The sequence below is a fragment of the Microcebus murinus genome, chromosome 1 (genome assembly GCF_040939455.1).
Source record: "Microcebus murinus isolate Inina chromosome 1, M.murinus_Inina_mat1.0, whole genome shotgun sequence".
NCBI classification, from domain to species: domain Eukaryota; kingdom Metazoa; phylum Chordata; class Mammalia; order Primates; family Cheirogaleidae; genus Microcebus; species Microcebus murinus.
In genome coordinates, this window is record NC_134104.1 from 65,242,580 (window position 1) to 65,264,309 (window position 21,730).

General features: G+C 57.1%; 1 protein-coding gene across 1 annotated transcript in view; it reads right to left on the minus strand.

The window, feature by feature from the left end:
- ADCY5 (adenylate cyclase 5) overlaps positions 1 to 21,730 on the minus strand; it is a 148,477-nt gene that overhangs the window by 27,575 nt on the left and 99,172 nt on the right. The window contains exons 4-12 of the mRNA XM_012780468.3: positions 17,167 to 17,278; positions 15,484 to 15,611; positions 13,256 to 13,414; positions 12,278 to 12,419; positions 10,018 to 10,158; positions 6,134 to 6,156; positions 5,165 to 5,309; positions 3,867 to 3,964; positions 697 to 784 (exon numbers count right to left, since the gene is read on the minus strand). Of these exons, the coding sequence (XP_012635922.3) occupies positions 697 to 784; positions 3,867 to 3,964; positions 5,165 to 5,309; positions 6,134 to 6,156; positions 10,018 to 10,158; positions 12,278 to 12,419; positions 13,256 to 13,414; positions 15,484 to 15,611; positions 17,167 to 17,278 (1,036 nt within the window). The remainder of the gene's footprint in view (positions 1 to 696; positions 785 to 3,866; positions 3,965 to 5,164; positions 5,310 to 6,133; positions 6,157 to 10,017; positions 10,159 to 12,277; positions 12,420 to 13,255; positions 13,415 to 15,483; positions 15,612 to 17,166; positions 17,279 to 21,730) is intronic.

Here is a 21,730-nt window from a genome sequence, read left to right on the forward strand (position 1 = left end):
GATGAGCACAGGGCTTGGTGCTCAAGGCAAACGGCACCTGGGTGGCTTCTACAACAGGCCAGAGGGACGGCGCCAGGCCCACTGAGGGACGCAGGCTGGACGGGGGACATGGCATGCCTAAGACAGGGTGTGGGAGAAAAACACGGAGCAGGGAGCCGTGCTCCTGTTCCTGGACTCATGCTGCCGACACGAGGCGGCTGTGCAGCCCTCTCTGAAACACCGAACCACTCTGGGGCCTCACTGCTCATCCGTATGCACGGGGGCTCAAAATTCTCCCTCTCTGAGATCCCCTCCAGGGAAAATTCCACATGTCAGGGCACTGAAGGGGCTGTTGAGAGAGATCTCTTCTGCACTCATTTGCTCAGCAAATGTTCACTGACCACTGCACCGTGGCAGGCTTTGTGCCAGGTGCCCTTCCTGTGACCCACCTGATACTGAGGGGACGGACAAGAGCAGCGCTGACAGTGTCTGCTGGTTGCAGAGATTTGCAAGGGTGAATTAAATCAGCCAGTAAGAACAAGGATCCCACTGGCAAACTACCAACCTCCAGGCTAGCTTGTGCCAGTGCCGATCCAGAGGTGTGACCAGCATCACACCCCCTCCCCCCATGCCAAGCACGATACTTGGGCTCCTGGGTATCTCGGGGCCCTGGGCAGGGGCCCCTACCAGGGCTGCACAGGTGTCAGCTGGACTCACCTTCACGCAGGAGTAGATCACAGACACAAACACCACCAAGGTCAGCAGCAGGAAACAGGTCAGGTAGAAGCTCAGCATGAACACGGAGCTGGGGGAAGAGAGGAGGCGAGGAAGAAGTCAGTTCCGGGTGGCAGGGCTGCAGCTGCCCCGGGCCTTTCCTGCAAGCAGGCCGCAGGTTCCCCGTGTCTGACCTCGCTGCTCCAGAGGGCTGGGCTCTGCAAGGCCCTGAGCAGGAACCTGAAGCTGCTCCCTTTCCCCTGAGCCCGCTGCCCCATCTCTTCACTGACTCCCTGAGAAGGGCTCACACAGCCTTGCAGATGGATTCGGGAATCCTCTCGATAGCTGTCCGGCTCCCACCCTTCCCACCTTCCTGTCATCTTCCAGAGGGGACAGCAGCCCACGAGGAGCTAAATGGAGAACCAGGTGACACCTGGTCGATATTTTGCGTAATTCTTAGCTATTCACAGACATGCTTCATTTAGCTTGGAAGAAGCATTTTGAAAACCACCTGGTTATTCCCTCCAAGTCGTCACTCATGATTTCATAAGTAACTGCGAAAGCTGACGCAGATTTGATAAATGGCCTTCATGTATAAAAATACCATGTCAGCAGCCCAGCCAGCCACTCTTTGAGAAGCAGGGGTGATATGTCTCTTCAGAAGTCCCCAAATCCTGTCCCCTCCCACTACCAGACCACACAAGGCCTGCTCAGTCTTTGCTCCCCTGTTCTCAGCCAGTTCCACAAGAAACACGTGAGGATCTCCCTCTGCCCCTCCATTAGGATGCAGGGCACAAGCGATCTATCTTAACAGCCACCATGAGTGGGAACCCTGGGACGAAAGAGCTGCACATGCCCTTCCATCCAGAACTTCCCATAGGCCCTCCTAGGGCAGGGCTGGCAGAGGTATAGCACACACCACCAGCCACAACGTAGCCCTTCAAGGGAGCAAGAGTGACCTGGAGATGCCAGGTGTTGTTAGTAGGTTAAAAGCCAGCTGAGGACTTCGGAAGGCAGGTGAGCACCTCCAGGAAGGATCCAACGGCGCCATCTTTGTTCTGGGCTTCCGTGGAAGCCAGCACTTAGCTACCGCCAATGGATGGAACAAAGGGAAAGGATTCTCTCAGAGGGAGAGGCGGACCTTTAATGTGGCTTTTAAGGCTTCCCTAGAGAGGGGATGACTAGTGAATGGCCTGTCAACGTCTAAGCCACTTGGAGCTGTGGCCAGCAGAGGGCTGAAGCTGTTGCAGACAGAGCAGGTAACTGGGATGACCCCATCCCCAAGCCATGCTGCAGAGGAAGAGGCAGGACTGTGCACTCAAGCTTTGGGGACTGCCAATGCAATGGGACAAAATAGCCAGGTGGCTTATTGATACCCGTGGCTCCATGTCAGTACAGAAAGATGGGGTTTGATGCCAATAAGGACCCCTAATCCCACAGCCTCAGTGCAGGGGCAATGAGCTGAGCTGCACAACCAGGGCACAGCCGGCTGTCACTGTCTGGTTTCAACCAAGCATCCCGATAGTCACAGCAGATACAAATGTCAGGGGCATCTTTTCATCTTTTTAATAGGCATCATTACAAATAAAAGGCATTAAGTAGTAAGACATGTCGACATCATGTATCTCCTGGTACGGCACACTAAGAAGGACACATCATCACTTCTGTGGGAACCTTGTCAAAACGCATAACCTCAGCCTACTCCTGGGAAAACATCACACACACCCAAACTGATACACTCTACAAATCCATCGGCCAGTGCTCATCACAAGTGTCAAGACCATGAAAAACAAAGGCTGGGGAACCACCACAGATTCGAGGTGGAGAAACACCAACTAGGTGCAACATGGGATCCTGGAGTGGCTCCTGGAACAGAAGAAAGGACACTAGGGGCAAACTGGCACTCAGAGTGAGGTCTGCATATTCGTTAATAGCACTACTCCAGTGTCAGCCTCCTGGTTTTGAGCATTGCATTGCGGTTATGTAAGTTGTCAACATTAGGGGAAACTGGATGGAGGATGTACAGAAACTCTCTCTACTGCTTCTGTAACATCTCGGTAATTCTACAGTTATCTCAAAATGAAAGCTATAGGGTGGTGGGTGTGGGGACTCTTTAGATTAAGCAAGAGTCCATGACAGAATCAAATGCAACCGGGGGCCTTGAGTTGATCCTGGCTATGACTAAACTAAGAGTAAAGGACATTTTTGGGGACAATTTGGGAAATTTAAATTTAAATATGGACTGGATGTTAGATGATAGTAGGGAATTGATGTTAATTTTGTTTAGTGTATAAGGTATTGTAGTTAAGGAGGAAAATGTCCTTAAAATGGGTATATAATGAGGTTTTGGGGGGCAAAATGTCCTGGTGTCTAAATTTATGTTTAAAAATCAGAGTAAAAATAGATGAAACAAACATTGCAAAACATTAACAATTGTTATATCTAGAGTATGAGTGTTATATTAATAGATTTGCTTTTCTATGTGTTGGATTAATTACATAATAAAAAGTAAAAATGTGTATTTCCACATACACCTATATACATACACACACACACACACACACACACACACACACACACACACGGCAACTATGCTTCTCTTCCAGGCATGACTCTAATGGGAATGACTATTTAACAAACACTTCATTTCCAAAAGCCCCACTGCCTACTTCAAAATCGTCTCACAGAAGCCACAGGCTCTCCTGGCGGCACAGCCAGTCCTCAGAAGAGTTCTGAAGCACCTCTTTATTCAAACGCCTTCAGAACCTGAAATCTGTTCTTTGAAATATCCAGAGTAGTGGAAAGTCTTTATCTTCTGAAGATGTATTGATTTTTTTTTCTGCCCGCAAGAACCAAAGGTCACACAGAAACCAGGCTGGTGAACACTTCAGGCGGCTCGATTGTGCAGTGGTGTGTGGCTCATATAGGACGAGATGCTGGAGTGATAGGAGTCTCTTGTGCAGTTGAGCATGGCCCGTGGGATGTCTCCCACCCGAGCGAGCCCGTGACCCCCCGGCCCGGAGAGGTCAGGCCGCTGGCTTCCTGGGCCCATGAGGACACGTTCACAAACCTGTCTCCCTGCCTGAGCAAGCACAACCCAGACCCCTTCTCCGCTCTCCCCAGCGACCACCCCCTCCTGCCCCTGGGAGCCCAGGACAGACGGGGACACTCACTGGGGCACGATGGTGATCTGGACAAAGCAGATGAAGAGGAAGACGAGCGAGGCACAGGCCACGTAGGCACCGAATCGGTCATCCACCTGCTTGGAGTACTGAGAGAAGATGGCAGGGTGAGGGGGGGCAGAGGCACCCGGACTGGTTCCAGCCAGGCAATCCCAACACACGTGGGCAGCCGCCTGGGGTCTGCACAGCCCACTCCCAGTACCGGGAAGGCCTGAGCACCAGGGCCAGACTCCGATCACAAGAAACCAGCCCAGATCGCCAGAAGGTGGTGGCTGAAGGGAGGGCAGTTGAGAGAGACTCAGGTTGTGTTAAGTCAGAAACTTTCTGCAGGCCGTAATTCACAATGCCATGGCTACACATCGCTGGGCGCCACCCACAGGCTGGGCAACATCCTGCGTGCCGAAGGCATCATCGGCACCCTCACGACAGCCTGGGAAGGGGACAGGATTGCTATTGTCTCTCCTTCAGAGATGAGCAAGCTGGGCTCAGAGTCCTGGCGTCCAAAGTCACCTCCAAGGCCCGACTCCAGCCCCAGCTCCTCCCATGACACCAACCAGCTGCAATAATGGAGGTGGGGCTGGCACAGTCACCCAGAGAGTAACACCTAGGGCAGGTCCGTTTACTGCAGGTGGATGTAATACTCTCCTTTCCATGGCTGTGCCCAGCTACTCAGGTTTGCCTCTTTTAAAGCTGACATGAGCCCATTTTAACTGAACACTGAGGATACTTTGCCACATGGTGCAAAGAGAACTGTCAGACCAGGGTCTGGCTCGGGCTCTGTCTCTACCTTACTGGGCAGCCAAGAAAGTCACCCAACCCCTCTGGGCTTTAGCGCTCTCATTCACAATCTAAGGAAATGGCACAGGGTGATCTTGATTGCCCCTTCCAACTTTAATACCTTGGTTCCAGGGTGCCCACAGCAGCTGGGTGGCCCACTGATAAGAGAACGATAATAACAATAATAACACCAACAGCAACTAACATGTATTGGACATCTACTGTGGGCGACACTGTTTTATGTGTTTTATACATATGTACTCATTTAATCCTCGCTATGATCCCATGAGGAAAGTATATTAAATATCCCCATCTTCCAGATAAGGAAACTGAGGCATAGCAAGGTTAAGATTTGTCCCTTCCAACCAAGAAAGTCTCCTTAGAACCCCTGGGTAGTGTGGCACCAGAGCTGGGGAAACTGAGATGGCAAGAGGAGGGAGTGTCCTCTTTCCTTGGCCCCCTCCGCCTGGCCCAGTGTCTGCCTGGCCTCCTTCCCACCCGGGGTGCTGTACCTTCTTCTCTAAGTCCGGCTCCCTGAAGGTCAGGAGGAACTTGCGGACATGCTCAGATCGCAGCCTGTCAATGCTCCGGGCGTCGATGGCACGGCCCAAAAACTCGTCCACTTCATCCTCAGGGTTGGCGCTTTCCTGGGCATTCCTGGGGAGCAGGAGGCGCAGACACAGGCTGACCACCAGGGCGCCGTCAGAGGGCTGGCTCTGCCCATCCACCCGAGGGACCGGAGAGGCCTGGCAGCCGCCCACGACCTGCCCGAATCAGGGCAGGGAGCCGGGCCGAGACCGGGTCAGCCGGAAGCCTAGGCCTGAGCTCTGAACAGCTGCATGGACCCGCTGGCCGGAAAGCCTCTCTGACTGCCCTGTCTCTATTAATATATTATATTATTGAGTTAGAATAACAACGTGAATTATCAGCGAAGGTTTAACTGCTTTTCCCCTGCAGCTGGCAGCCTCTGCTCTCTACTCTCCAGCTGCGCCGTCGTCCTCTCAGCCGGATGGGAGGGCGCGACTTCGCCACAGGGCCTGTCTCCCGGCTTCTCCAACCCAGCTCTGGGCACGCCTGGGAAGCAGGTTCATGGGCTTTGGTGCTGACCTTAAAACTCTACTGCTCAGGGTGAGCCCAGCCCCTGAGAGGAATTTCTGACCGTCCTGAGAACCGGGGGGTGAAGAAGGAAGAGGAGGGCATTCCCTCAGGGCACTGGACGGGCCAGGCACTGCTGACCACCGTGCAAGGTCTGCGTGTTCCTGAGGGAGCCACACGCGTGTGCACGTGCGGGTGCGTGTGCGGTGGAGCTCTGCGGAGGCCCCGCCCTCCCACGCTGGCCGGTTGGGGCGGCTCCATCCCCTCTCTGCTGAGACTGCATGTAAGTCATTTTCCATGGGGCGTGGGGAAACTGAGGGACCAAGCAGACTCCCCGGAGACATCCCCCAGACTGGGGAGCAGGAATAAAAAGGCATATGACTCACTTGTCCTTGGGGTCTTCGAAGCCCTACAAGAGAAGGGTAGAGAGAAAGAGAGGACTGTGAGAACAGACAGGACTAAAGACACGTGGGCTTCGGAGAGCTGGGGCTGCGGCCCATCTCTCTAAGCCCACAGGACTGCCCTCCCTTCACCTGGGGAGTGCCGCTGGGCTCTCCCCGAGAGAGCTCTGTGCTGGCTGCCGGGGTGCACTGTGGTTTCATTCCTCCACAGGCACAGTCTCTGTGTCTCCGCTGCGGCCGTCCCTGTGCTCTGCTCCTTCCCGCTTCCCCCAGACCTCTCCTTCCCTCAAGGCCCTGGGCTGGGAGGCTCCCCTCCTGATTCTGCCTCTTACACAGACGGAAATAAGAAATCCCCGACACATGGGCACACTCACCTGCCACCCCCCCCACACACCGAGCACACATAAAATCTACAGTTCGCAAGTTCAGCACTAGAAAAAATTAAACTCCAGTTACTTGCAATAGCCTTTTGGTATCTGAAAACCAATGTGTTCTTGTGAGGGTGAGAGCTGGTTGGGGACTCAGGAGATGAGGAACCGCCTGCCACGGGTTTGACTACTGTCCTGTCGCTCATGTCCACGGGGCAGAGGTGAGTGTGGGAAAGGCCCTTATGGACGTACACTCGAAGCTCTATTTAATCTACGAACTCCATGGAAGGACAGACACATGTGGGGGTCTGAGCAGAGGTGGTGGAACCAGGAGTCAGTGCAGGTGACAAGCAGTCCCAGGACACAAGGTTCAGAAGAGGCTCAGGTTGCTGGGACAAGGACCGGATGACGCCCATCTCTGAGGCCCAGCAAGGAGCAAATGGAGTCTGGCAAATGCTGGGTGAACTGAAAATCCAAATGAACACACATTCCCAATGAGGACACGGTTTGAAAATACAAACAAAGGGATTTGTGTTCTTCTCCACAAGCCAGAGCCACCAGGAGCTGAAACAGACACGGGGCCCGAGTGGCATCGAGTCTCTCTCTCTCCTAGAGCCTCGGCGGCTAGGTCTGGATGGGCCGGCAGCCATCTGCCCGGGCAAGCTGGATGCTTCTCCTCATCCTCTAAGGGTCGCCAGGCCCTCCCTGCAGGCTGCAAACCAGCCCCACTTCCCCACCCCAGCCCTGGCTGGAGGAGGGGGTGTCGCTCCCCTGAGTGCTCCCTCTGGAGGGCAGGCCCATGCCCGACTCTCCCAGGGTCCCTCGGAGCACGGCACAGCCGGGCAGCACGGGCTGGACGGCGGGCTCTCTGCAGATTAATCGCCCATTGAATTCCACCCCATGAGCCAGCAAGTTTGCTCTGGGACCGAGAACAACTGTGCTATACTACACATATGCTAGTCCCTACAGCTCAAAAAGGAACCTGAACTGTTTTTAATAAGCCTGTTTTTTACTTTTTCCAGTGCTCCTTTGGTCATCTGCTGAGGCTGGTGTTGGGGACCCATTTTTTACTTTTGCACTGAGCAGGGAGCCGTGTCCGTTCTAACCACACCGCTTGCCGTGCTGGTGTGGGCAGCTCAGCAACAGGGTGGGCTGGTGAGTTGATAACAGGTCAGAAAACACTTCGGTCCACAAACCACAGCAGTGGAGTGTTGAGGGCACAGTCCAGCAGACTGGCTCAAGTCCTGCCAACTACGTCCTGGTTCTAGGACAACTGCTACTGACCTCTCCAAGCCTGCCGTGTCCCCCCACCCCAGCACTGGGGCCCCGTCCTGCAGGCCGTTCCTGGGCTTGGTTACACGAGCTCAAGTGCACACACGTGTCTTTCCACTGGCAACCTTTTCACTAATAAATAACCTTATAGACCTTACAACACTTGCGCCTAAACGTAAGCCAGCACAACTCATCACTGCATTGTGAAAGCTGAGTGAAAGCTGGAAAAAGATGTAAATAAACCACTGACCTACAGGTTCATTCCTTTCCAACTGCTCTTGGTTACCACTCTGTCGAATTCCCCCTCACTCACCCCATCTTTGGTGGACGTTTTTCATAAAACTTACCCCGTGTTGGCAAGTCAGGGTACAAGCTCTCCTCCTGTGCATCTTTCTTAAAGATTTCAGGCAAGTTTAATACCAAAAGCCAAAGGCCTATGTGGCAGCTGCTGGAACCTGTCTCCACCCCAACCTAGAGACTGCGACTAGCCAGGCTGGGGTGGGGCCAGGAGGTGGTCCTTTGGTGCCAGCCCCTCAGGGGACACCAGGACGGGGAGCCCCTGCTCCCACAGGCTGTAGCCTTCCCTGCTGGGTGTAGCAATTACCACCAGAGGAGCCTTCCCGACAGCCTCCTTCTCCCTGAGACCGCCCTTCCCCGTTACAGCCCTGACTGCTAATTCTCCCAAGCTTCCTTTTCCCAACGATGATTAATATGCCCGCCAAACTGCACTTACAGTCCAAACTGCCTCTCTAAGACTCTGAAATAACTAAAGATGCAACCTACACCAAATATCACTAAGAAATGCCTTTCCAAGGATTTGAAATGGAAACCGCCCAGCCCTTTCCCGCTTGCTGATGGTTCTCACCTCTCTGCCTCCCTCCCCACTCCCTGCGCTGTCCGCTGGCAGTACTTCCCCCTGCTCATTACTTGCTTGACCATGGGGGCAGGCCAAGGGAGCAGAGTCTGCAGGGACGACCACTGCAGGGAGGGTCGGCCAATTGCTCTTTGCTTAGAGGAGGGCCCTCGGGGCAGGAGAATGGGGGCTGGAGCCCTTGGCCGCACTGACCAGGTCTGGGGACGTGGCGGTCCGGAGCCCTGGGGGAGGCGGGCCTCAACCACTCTGCTCCCTCGCCACGCGGTGTCTGCAGCTGCTGCTTCACTGCGCCCTAAATGGAGGTCTTGATGAGATTAATTTTCCTTGTATATATTTTCCTTAAACCCGTGTCATCTGCTACTTGTTGGCTAGCAAGGAGCAGAGTGGCCGGGTCCCCAGCCTGTGTCCTCCTTTAGGGCCCTGGCTCTTGTCTGCGGACTGGGCTAGACTCCTGTGCAGTCTGTCCCTGATCCCGTCTGCTGCAATGTCAACCCGGTCTGTTCCACGGACCCCACGCCTGGGGCCCCACCTTCTCCACCGAGTGGCCACACGCCCCATTCCCCGCACACTGTCCCTCCTCTGCACCCTCAGTGGGCGACTCCCACCTGGGAACCAGGTGCCCTTGAGCTGAGCAGTGTGCCCAAGAGGCAGACGCCACACTCCCAGACACAAGGAAAGAAAACACTGGTAACCTGGCTTCTTGTTGTCTCTCCTCCTCTTCTTCCCATCTTTCCATCGTTGCTGCCAGAGCCCAGGCAGGGCTCTGGGGCCCCCTGAACTAGCCCACCCCTGCTGTGTGCGGCAGTGGCTAGGTGTCTGTTCCCCAAGGCAGGCAGGGCCCCTGGAGTTCGCCGGGGTGCTTCTCAGCACGCAGGGCGAGGGCACCGCCACCTGGCGCTTGCCCGAAAGCACTAGGATGGTTTCTGAGCAATGGAGCCAAAGGTGTGGTTTCAATGGCCTGGGAAATACCGGTGCTGGAAGCTGGTGTCCACCCGACTCCCCAGGGCCCCACCAGACGGTGAGTGCCAGGACACAGCTGGGGGCTCTGGCTGGACCCTGAGTGTCACCAGCTGGGCCTGCTTTCAGACTGCACCAGCAAGCTCTGCCGAGAGGGATAGAAGGAGGAAGGGGCATCGCCACTCTGTTCCAAAGCCAAACGAGGCACGTGGGGAGAGCCTGGGGACTGAAGTCAGGTGCTCCGACTCCTAGTCGAAAGCTGAGGTGAACCGCACTCCACTTCCTTCCATGGCTCCCCAAATTCCGGTGGGCAACACGAGGGGCCGGACCCAGGCCTCACACCACGGAGGCCCTGGTCCTGACAGTGTTGCCTGTGCTCTGCCCTGCCAGCCACTCACCATCCGCTTCATCTCCTTGGACACCTGGTTGCCGCCCAGGTGGTTGTAGAAGGGGCGCTCGGCCCCCCAGTGCGGCGGGTTGTGCCCGATGGAGTTGGTCCTCTGGCGGTTCATCTTGGCGATCATGGCCTTCTCTTCTTTCTGGGAGATCAACACAGACAGGTCAGCCTGCGGGTAGGGCCATGGGAGGAGCCCACACAGGGAGCGCCTCCTTTCTCCCAGGGACTCGGTACCTGGCCAGGTAAGGGGCTAAGGCAGCTGCCTCCTTCCCTCTGCACAGCCCTGGAGCCCAGATGTCTGCGAGATGCTAGAGCTCTCTCAGGCAAGCATTCTAGATCCCTCCAAGGTGCCTAAGGCCAGCCCTTGCTGGCCGGGGGAGCAGCAAAATACGAGAATCGGTCTTGTGAGAAAGCAAAGGGAACACTGCTGCTGTACCAGTTCTTCCTACAAGCCTGACCACAAGATGCTACTGCTGGTGCCTCTCGAAACCAGCGCTCACATCCTTCCCTCTCACGGATGGCTCAGTTCCCTAGGCCTGTGCTTCCTCTGCTCCCCTGACCCTGGGGGCGGGAAGGCTCAGAGGGGCTGAGCCTCATCTCTGCTCTCCCAGGCAGCCAGGCCAGCTCCTGCCAGAGCCTCCCGATTTGGTCACTGTCAACCTGCGGTGCCACATCAGGCTCTGCTCTCCCTGCATCCTCAGGGGTGGGCAGAGCCTGAGTCTGAAGGTGCCCAGGGGGTGATAGAGGAAGAGGAGACCTGGGATTCCAGCCTCTGCTCAACTTCTCCAAAACAGGCACGTTCCAGCAGAGAGGGCAGCAGGGCAGGCCCCTGCAGCCCAGAAGGCAGCTTCCCAGGGGGTGAGTGAAGTTACAGATTCAAGGGCTGACACACACTGTACATACGATGTACGAATGCACAGAGACTCAGTCAGCTGCCTGTGGGCCAACACATTCCCCAGCACCTCTGTCTGTCTGTCCGTCTGTCCATCCATACAAATGGGCGCAAGAGGTGGGGGGTTGGAGAGGCACTGGAAGGCCTGAGGTGGCCGCCCCCCAACTCCTTCCTCATCAGATAAGGTGATGGGGGCACTCAGCCTGCTTCAGCTGACATTGCTGGGAGCTGTCACTCTCTCTGCCTCCATTTCACCCTCTGTGGGCCACTTGTCAGGCTGGAGGAGCCAAGAGCAAGGGGGCCCAGGGTGAAAGGCAGGAAGGTGGGCTGGAGGCCTTGTGAGGATTTTCGAGCCAAATAACGAGCAAACGTTGTCTACAAATGTATCAGTTAGGCCATGAAGGGCTCTCCCCAAAGTGCCCTGAAGAATCTTCCCATCCCTCTTCCCGGGGTCTGTGGGGGTCTGATACAGCTCGCGAAAGGGCCCTGCAGCCAGGATCCGTCTCCTGGGTGTGCGGGACAAGGTGTCCCTCTCCTGTCCCTCTCGGCGTGGGCACCTGCCCTAAACAGCACTGCCTCCCTTTAGCAATCCACTCGTGCTGTCCTCCAAGATGTTCTCTGAACTCTTCTCACAGCTTAATTTTGTCTCTAGTCTTATTTCTTAGGAAGAGAAATGGGGAAGCTCCTGTCCATCAAAGGGCACCGACCAACACATACATTCCACGGAAAGACTCAGGGGCAAAAGGCATTTTAATTTAGGGAGAAATATAAAATGTTCTCATCATTCACTTTAAAAATTTAGAACATGGAACATGACACTATTAAAAATAGAACACTGAAGTCTGCTAATAATTCAGTTTTATGTTTCAGCAAGTGTGGGCTGAGACAAAGGGGAAGAAAGAGGCTAGAAAGGGAAAGCGGGGAAAGAGAGGGGTTCGAGAAACAAAGGCACACAGGTGCGTGCAGAGACAGACACTGATATATAGATACGTATCAGAGAGAGAAATAACGAGAAACATCCACCTAGGGAAAGGAAAAGGAGAGAGATGGAGGTGAATACACAGTATGCACAGATTCCCTGCTGCTTCACTTCTGTCCGTGGCCTTGGGTGTGCTGCCACTAACTGCCCCAGGCCCGGGCGCTTCTGCAACAGAAGCACAAGGCGAACATGCCCTCTCTGCCGCCACCTCTGAAACTCTCGTGTCCTTTCCAAGAGGCAGGAACCACAACTATATGAGGAATCCATGGCTTTACCAAGGAAAGAGGAAAAAAGAAGGAAGCGGCCAGCCAAGATGTCCCTCCCTGAGACAATGGAGCCCCCAGCCCCAGCCCCCGCCCCAGCCCCCGCCCCAGCCCCCCAGGCACGGACCCGCTTCTGGGTGCAGCGCAGGATGAGGAAGGTCTCGATGCTGTGCTCCTTGAGGTAGGCGTTGCGCTCACCCCCGCAGCCCGGCTCTACCTCGTAGTCGCCGTTCAGGTAGTTGAGTGTGGCCTTGGTGATGTGGATGCGTCTACAGGTGGCAGGTGGGGGAAGCAGAAATTCGAAGTCAGAGCTGGGCTCCCACGTGACACCCAACCACAGCTCTGGATTCACAACCCAAACCCAGGGCCCCAAGCTCTGTCTCCAGTGCTCACCGGGCCGGGCACTGTGTCCCTCCCGTATGCAGTGCAGGCCCACCACAGCCACCCCACCTGACACCTGACACCCCGGCAGGACGTTCCCGATGGCCTGCCCAGGAGAACATGGCCCCTGGCCTATGACTCTGCCAGCCCCTCCCTCGCTCCTGCTCAGAAGTCAGTGATGGCCTGCTGACTACAGGACAGAGTCCAAATCCCCCCGCCTGGCACTCGAGCCTTCTTAACTCAGGCGCTGTTTCTCCTGGTCGTCCCTAAAAGGCCATCTGCTCTTCCTCCACTCCTTGGAAATGCTGTTTGCCCACACCTGTGCCTTTCCTCACCAGTCCCCCAGCCTAGCAGCACCCCCCCACCTGCCTACCCACCCCAGTCCTGTCTCCTTCCTGTCCTGGCTGCCCCAAACCACCCGTGGCTGCTCCTCCCTCTGGAACGCTACTCTGCCTGGCACAGCTCATGAGCCACGTGCTCTGAGTAAGGACCTTCTGGGCCAGGCCTCGGGGAAGGCCGAGATGACGCTCCCTACAACTCCCCTGTGGTGTGTATGACTGGCGTGCACGTAGACGAGTCTCTACGTCAGCTCTGCCCACCCCAGCCTGCAAGGGGCCTTCTGCCCTGTGCTGCCCACCACGCCCGCCTCCTCAGGATGGGCACCTGCGTGGGCTTGAGCGGGAAGCCAAGCCTGGGCCCTGCGCCACCCTCGGCCCTCACTCACCCTGCCTTGCCGCCGGCCTCCATGTGGTTGGCCAGCGTGACGTCGTTAGACCAGACGTCGAACTGCCACTTCCTGAGACCAAGGACACCGCAGTGTACTCGCCCGCTGTGAATTCCCACGCGCATGTTCACGTTCACCCCTGTCACCTCCCGGACCAACCTGGGGATGGAGCAGGGGTGAGGCTGGGAGAGGGTCAGGGCCAGGCACGCAGAGTGGGGGTGAGGCTGCAGGTGCAGGGAAGGCCAAGGTGCAGGGATGGAAGAGGCATCTCTCTCTGTCCAGCCCACACAGAGTCAGAATGTCCCACCCAAGGAGCGCTCTGGGGGCGGGGCTGCAGGTGCCAGGTCCAGGCTGTCAGTTGCGGGAGCTGCGGGCGGGGCTGTTTCCCAGCGTGGCCACAAGGTGGCGTGGTGCCTCACACTAACACGCAGGGCCCGGCTGCCTCCCCTCCGGCCATAGCTTCCCTCCCTCAGCTAAACTGTGATCAGAAAAGTGTAAATGCACTTGCGTGGGGACTTGAAGCACACAGGGAAGTTACAGCCATTGCAAGCCCTAGTCACACACTGCTCTTGTGGGTAGGACAGAAACGGCTTTTGAATGATCTGTCTGTTGGATTTATCCACATTGCTGCTTCCTGGACGTCAGGGTGATGGGGAAAGGCGGTTAACTGGTTTCGAGGGAGGGCACACGTCCTGCTTAGAGAAGGGGAGCCTGGGCAGGTGCAGGGGTCTGGGGGTGCTCCACGCCCCAGAGGACACCTCAGTCCCTGCCACGTGCACCACACAGCCACATCTGGGGGTCCCCAGTAGATGAGGTGGGCCTTCCCTGCGTACCCGTAACCCCTCAGGCGGGGTGGGCAGCGGCAGGTGGAGTGGGAGGGAAACCACATCTCCGGTGTGTGTCTGGGGCTCACAGGAAGCTGCCCGGGTTCTCAGGGAGAAGGCACAGGAGCTGCGGTGGGGAGGGGCCGTACACAGCTTGCACTTTTTAGGGGCCTGAACGCTCTCCGACTCCCTGGGCGCAGGCTCACACAGGCAGCTGTGGGACCAGCAGTCTCCTGCAGTCGGGCTCGAGACCCCCACGCAGGCTCCCTGCCCCCGAGGCTGGTGTCAGCGAGAGGGTGACACCGCCCGGGGAGATTTATGCCATCCAGCCAGCCTGTCTGCTGTGCTGAGCCAACCTGGTAAATACCTTCACTGGAGCTGTTCCTTCCATCCACACTTGGACACTTGCTTAGGTTGATGATGTCTCACTCTGTCTTTGTAGCTTAGCTCCAGAGCCACCTCCTTTGTGAAAACTCTCTCGATCGCCTCAGTGGGCTCGAATCCCGCCTTCTAGGCCCTCCCCCAGTCGTCTGCCTCCCTTACCTGGCAGCATCCACAGGACACAGCTCCATCAGAGCACCAGGAGCCCCGGCCTCTCCCCCTTGAGACTGCGTCTGGGAGGGGCCGTCCAGCCCAGCCAGGCAGGGGCGCTCCTCGCTCACTGCCCGGTGGAACTGAGCCAAACCAGTAGGATCGGCCACCTTCCTGGCCACCACTCTCACCTCTAACCTTGTCATCTATGTCATTTCCTCTGCCCTGTCCAGGCTTATCTCTAAAGTCCAAAGTTACCGGACCTGGACGCAAAGTCTGACTTGCTCTCTGGCTGACATGTAAGCTTGGATTGTCCACATTTTGCAATGACCAAGGCTCCTTCCATGCCAGTGATGACCAAGAATTGACCAAAGAGCCTTTTTGCTATTGCTCAAAGGAATGATGGATTCTCTCAAAATGGGAACACCTGCATTTGAATCCACCTGCCCAGTAGTAATCTCTGGGGACTCATTTAACACCCCCCTCCTTTCTACCCCCCCCCCCCCGTAAGCCCAGCTTTTCCCATCTGGGGAAGTGGAGCCAGCGGGGCCTACACCTGGCTGGGTGTTTGTAGACGACACCAGCACTGGAAGGGACAGGCCCTCACATGGCACGGGGCCTAGCACGGCTGCCAGCCCATCTTCTCCTGGAGCCTGCAAGCCTCCCTTCCTACACGCTTCCTCTGGGCAGAGCTCCCAGGCTGCCGTGGAGAAAGAAGCCCTGGAGAAGGCAGAGTCTGGAGGTGCAAGTCAAGCTTGGGCAGGTGGTCCTTGGGAGAAGCCTCACCCCACCCTCCATGGGCGCATGTGGCAGCCAGGGGCTCAGTCAGCCACTTGGGCGGTGGGGTGGACAGTCCCAGGGCCAGGCACTTACGAGATGGCCTCGATCATGTCCATGCCCATCTCCACGCAGCAGTGGGCATGGTCAGCCCTCGCTTCAGGCAGCCCCGAGACGCAGTAATAGCAATCCCCCAGGATCTTAATACGTAAACAGTGATTCTCCTGGAAAGCAAATTAATTTTAAAAATTAAAAATAGTAGGAAAGAGAAGTGGGAGGGAAAGAAATGGGAAGCAAACAGATTCACCCCATGCCTGGAATAACTTGCCTTTTAGGGCAGTGAGCACAGACCCAGTGCCAGGACTCCGCATGGTCCCCAGACCAGCTTATCAGGAGACATGGGGGCGGGAGGGATGGTGGGGACGGAGGGACAGCAGAGGCAACCCAGCTTCCCCAGGCTCTGGAGCTCATTTTTAACGAGCCTCTGCTGAGGCCCGAGAAGCATCTGGCCAGTCCACTGGAGCTCCGCAAGCAGGGCAGCCTTGCCAGCTTAGGCAGGCCCCGCGCCCACGCGGGAGGGTCTGCGCATGTGCACCACGCCCCAGGAGTGCAGCCGACTTGTGGCCTACGAGCCTATCAATGGTTTTGATTCTTCTTCTTTTTCAAAAAGGCTGAAGCAGGCAGAAAAAAGCTTTAAGCAAAAGCTCATCTGACTCTCAGCCTATCGAAATTTTCATAAAAAAGTTTTGCTAAACAGGCAAGCACATGAGTGCCAAGAGACTGACGGAGCTGAGCTCCTGTCCACCACTGCTGCTGAGAGATGGTGCTATAGGGCCACCCCAAAGGCCACTGTCAATGTACAGCTGGGACTAAGATGCAATGTCAGTCCTAACTGATTAAGCTTCCATTATGAGCTGTCCAAGTCTGGCTCCCCAAAGCAGTTGGGACGCTGGGACTCATGTAAGAGTGTGGTCTGGGCTCATCTGAGGCCCTTCAGTGCCCAAGTGCCAAGCACGCGCCCATTCCCCTCACTCGAGTGACAGAAGCCGGCAGCCAGTGTGAGCCCACCACCTAGGCCCTCCGAGGCCCTGGCACCGGCCCGACAGCATCAGCCTCTCATCAACTAAGGCCTGGCATCCTGTGCGTGCAAAGGGGAGTGTGTCCAGCCGTCAGTGGAAACTACATCAAGTGGCCACTAACACGTCACGACTGTGAGGGCCCAGAGCGGAAAAGGACAACAGCAGTGTAAACAGGGCCCAGTGAATGAACCTGCCGTTCACCACTCCCTGCCGTGGAGTGTTAATTCCAATTTGTACAAACACAGAGTCTCCTTTCTGGAAGCCTCTGGGGAGTGGCACGTAGCTGCCTACAGGCCAGGGAAATTCAGACTCATCCTCTTACCACTCTGGAAAGTGGCTCTATGGCACCTCATTTGCCCCACACAGGAATTCTGCTAGGGGCTTGGGCAGGATGACCTAAGGCCCTGCCACCCCCGTTCCACGATGGGGGCACGGAGGGCTCCCCCACACTCTCTTTCGTGGCCAGTGACGCTGCCGAAAGCATCTCCCACTGAGTGTGTCACCAGGGCCAACATGGGGTGTGAGGACACAAAGTCACGGCCTGAGTGACCCCTCTGTCACCAGCTCCCAACAGTGGGCTCTGCCCAGCGGGGCACACCCTGGCACATGCCAGCCCTGGGGTTCAGGGGGTCCTCGACCACGGCACCCTCCCTCAGCAGCCCAGGCCAGGCCACCCCGGCCCAGGCGCAGGGCGACTCACCGCGGCCAGCTTGTCGAAGCGTGCGAAGAGCTCGTTGAGGGTCATGACCAGCTCCTGGGCGGTGCACTGGGACGCCAGGCTGGTGAAGCCCTCGATGTCAGCGAACAGGATGCTGGGGAGACAGGCAGAGGGGGGACCCTGCTATAGACTGCGTGTTCGTGTCCCCCAAATTCGTGTGTTAAATCTTAATGCCCAGTGCCATGGTATGAGGAGGCGGGGCCTTCGAGGAGCGAGCAGGTCATGAGGATGGAGTCCTCCTGAAAGGCATTAGTGCCCTTACAAACGGGACCCAAGAGCGCGCTCTAGTCCTCTCTGTCACATGAGGACACAAGGAGAAGTTGACAGTTTGTAGTCTGGAAGAGAGCCCCCACGAGCCCACCCGTGCTGGCACCCTGAGCGACTGCCGCTCTCCAGAACTCTCCGGGAGGAACGCATTTCTGCTGTGTGTCAGCCCCCCCTGCGATATTCTGGCTCAGCAGCCCGAGGGAGCAGGGCAGGCCCCGTGAGGCAGGCCAGGCAGACTCTGCAGCCAGCGCCCGCCTGGGGCTCCTCAGGCCTGCAGGAGTCTGGGGCTCCAAACACCGCTGGCCAAGGGACAAAGAGGCCCTGGCACTGCAGCCAAGGATGCTGGCTCCCTGCTGCTGTCCTGTCTCGGTGCCCCCGCCCCCCCACTCCTGCCCTGGAGGAAAGCAGGGGAAGGGGCATGAGGCCTGGGGAGTGTGCTGCATGAGGGCGTGAGACGGGGACCAGGCCCCACCTCTGTCACCTCTCAGGCCTGCCCTGACCTCTGAGCGGCCTCTCAGGGTAGTTGGGCCAGTCCTAGGCACGAGGGGCCCTTTGCACCTCTGCTCTGGAACACTCTTCAGGCCACAGTGGTGGCCCCACAAAGCCACACAGAAGGCAATCCAACCGCAAGCAGGTCCCAGCCCAGCCATCCATCCTGAGGGAGTCCCCTAGAAGGGACAGACTAAGAGAGGCCCAGGGCGGAGAAAGAGGCAGGCACACCTGTCTCTGGAAGCCCCAGCTCAATCCTGCCGGGTCCTCCGTGCACAGCTGGTGACAGATCTTTCATCCCTTTCTGCGGCTTGCGCTTGGAAATGTTTTCCTTTTCCTTGCAAACAGACGACCAGGGGCAAGTCCCCAGGGCCAGAATGCATATAGGCCCCTAATAAGGTTTTTATTAAAAAGGGCACAAAACATCGTAACTCTCAGGTACTGAAACGCTGCCGGTAGCCAGGCACTGAGCCGGGGGCTTCCCACACGCCATCTCGCTGAGTCCTCCAGACAGCCTCGCAGGGGAGGCCTGGAGTCCTCACCCCCATTCCACAGACATGGGGCCCAGAAGCCAGAGCAGCAGCAGGGTGCCACTCTCGCCCCAAGGTCTGTGCTCTTTCCACCCCGCTGGGACTCCTGAGGTTCCAGAACTGACGGTTTCGTTTTTAAAATGAAGCATGTAGAACTAAACATATTTTGTCATTTTACTCCCCAAATGGGTGTTGATGTATTAAGCATGTCTTTTTAAATTGAATACTGACAAATGACAATGGTATATCTTTACAGGGTACAAAGTCATGCTACGATACGGTGTGTCTGAATCAAGCTAATTAACATCCGTCACCTCAAATACTTGCTGCTTATTCCTCCTGGCTAACTGACACCCCGTCCCCTTTGACTAAGCACGTCCTTTTGCTCTACTGCTTTGACATCCGAGGCCTGACGTGGAGACACTGTGCCTCCCAGGCCAGCCAGTTCCCTTAGAGTGCGCCTCACATGTGCAAACTGCCCACTCCACACACTGCTGGCCAGTAAACCCCCCGTCACCCCAGGGACATGTACCAGGCAACTGGGACAACTCCTGCACCCCGGAGTGCAAGGAAATTCTTCCAACCAGCCAATCACCAACCTCCTTACCCAGCCTCCTGTTTCTTCCCGCAGAAACCACGGCAAAGGCTCTTGCCCATGTGTCTCCCCCTCACCCCACTGCCCCCTGACCGACCCTGCTGCCTCCCCGTGTCCCCTCCTCTTCAGAACTGTAACAGTCTTCTCAGTGGCACCTGTCTCCTGATCTCTTGGCCTTACCACACCTGCATCATAATAAAATCTATATTTTAAAACAGACACTGTTTTAAGCTCATAGGTGGATGAACTCATTCACACCTCACAGTCACTCCGTGAGGTCAGACTCCTCCTTTTAGGGGTGAGAAAACTGAGGCACAGAAAAGTTGAGTCACCTGCCCAGGCCACGCAGGCAACCTGGCTCCACGCTCCAGGAGCTAAACCAGTAAGTGTTGCTGTCTGATGGCCCCACAGACAAATTAAAGACATAATTCAAGGCTCTGGCCTGGTAGATGGAGCAGAGGGAGGCGGGAGGGCTGGTGCTGGGCTGCTGCAGCCCCTGGGCGGGTCCTAGACTCCACCGAGAGGGGACTCTCAGCAGCTGCTCACTCACTCACACGAGGTAACATGGAAACAGGCCAGGCCACCAGGCTTTGGCCAGGCTGCACTGCCTCCCAGGAAACACCCAGGAAGGCAGCCCCGGGGCCCTGGGATGTTCCCAAATTCTGGCTCCTCCAGCCACTCGGATCCCAGCCGGGATTACTGAAGCCAACTGCAGGAGGAAGGTCATAGAGTGAGAGAAATGGGGACGCAGGGAGGAAAGACAAAATAAATGAGAGGAAGAGAAGAAGAGGCAAGGAGGAAGAGGAGCAGAGAGGAGAGACCCTGTTCTGTTCAGACACAGGACTCAGGACGTCAGAAACCTGCTCCAGTGCAGCAACTATTGGGTGGGGGTCAGAAGATGAAAAGGAGTGTGGGCTCCAGAAGCTTTGATGCCTGGGGTCCGGCCGACGGGACCTCCCCACCACCAGAGAAGGTATGAGGCGTCTGCTGCGGGGACAGAGCCTGCAGACACCATCCCGGCCCCCCTCCCGCCTCCCTGTCTCTCAGGTGACCGCCCCACTCCACCCAGGGCGAAGGAGTCTGTAAACGCAGATGCCTTTACATAGTTCTCTGGAAATCCTTCTTTATCTCTCAGGAAATCAAAACCAAAGGGAGTTGGGGTTAAGATCAGCTGCACATGAGTTAAGGAACATGTTCAGCAAGCGTCCCCTTGGCTAACTTCAGTTTTTCACGTGTGAGACGGGCAGGCAGCATGACATGGTCTACCCCTAGTCTGAGGCTACGCAGCAAAAACCTAGCTTTGAGGACTGCCGAGACCCCAGGGTTGAGAGGAAAAAGTCTCCTGACCCAGTAGAGGCGGGACTGCCACTGGGCCAGGTAACCTGTCGTACCTGGTGGGGGGTGGGGAAGAGGGTGGGCCACCGCCGGCACACACGGCGTGTGGACCCGGGACCTCGCAGAGCTCTGACCCCCTGCATCTGCCTGAGCTCATCCAGCCACTCAGGCAGGCCAGGCCTGTGGTCATCGTCCTTCTCCACAGATGACCTCTCTGGACCTTAGTGGGCCCTCATCCCCCCAGCCAGGGGGGGAAGCAAGGGCAGGTCACCAGCCAGCCGGGAGGAAGTCACAAAAAGCAAGGCCTCCGAGCTCTCCCGAGGTCCCGACTCTGCAGCCCCGCAGCCTCCCCCACACGTTCATGGAAACTCTGCCACCTCCACATGCTCCACCTCCCGTCACAGGCAAAGGCACATTTCTCTGCTGCTTTGGGGGAGGACTCGGCTTAGTGACTGTCACTCCTGGAGGCTCCTCTGTTTTACAAGGTTTACCCAACAGCAGACTGTCTGTTCTGCTGGCCAAGATTTTCTGATCTGCTCCTCGGCAATGCTCAGGACCATTCCTGGGGCAGCGCCGGCCAGGCGTGCAGGAAGGGGCTCACCCACCGCTGAGCTCCGGCTGGAGAGATCCCCTTGGCGAGCGCATCGGGCTGCGTGGTGGGAGCTCAGAAGCTGGGGGAGGGCCACCCTGGCTGTGAGCACCTCCCTAGCTGCCTGCCATCTGTCACTCACGGTCGCCTGCACCCATTCTGGGGGCCGGAGTGGAAGGCCCCGCGTCCCAGTGGCCACGATCGGCCCCTCAGCCCTGGAGCAGCTGAGGCCCCGCTGCACCCACAGGGCTTCTGCTGAAGCGCGTCTCCTCACGGGTGCTCCCTCTTGCTGCCAGCAGGCCCGTGACTTCATGAAGGTGTCAGCGTCTGGCCCTGCTCCTGTGCAGAGAGCCACGACCTGCGGCATCTCAGGACGCCCAGGAGCTGAGTTCTGCTAGTGGTCTGGGCGTGTCCCCGGTGCTCGTGACCGGCTCCTCTGGTCTCCTGTGGCCACGTCCAGAACCGTGCAGGGCCCACGGGGTGTGGCAGGAAGAGAGGATGGCAAGGTCTCTGCCCAACTCCCAGGATGTCAGGAGGTGGCGGTCCCGGGGGAGCAGGGCCTGGCAGGGCAGGAAGTGCCCAGGAGGCCCCAGTGTGGGCTGGGGAGGCGGCCGTGGCTGGGCCTCTGAATCAGCCTACGGTTTCTTTTTGACCAAAGGACAGTCCCTGGCAGTGTGCCCCCTCCATCTGCTCCAAATCATCCACCTGGAGAGTCACGTGGGTTCCTGCCCCTAATGAGCA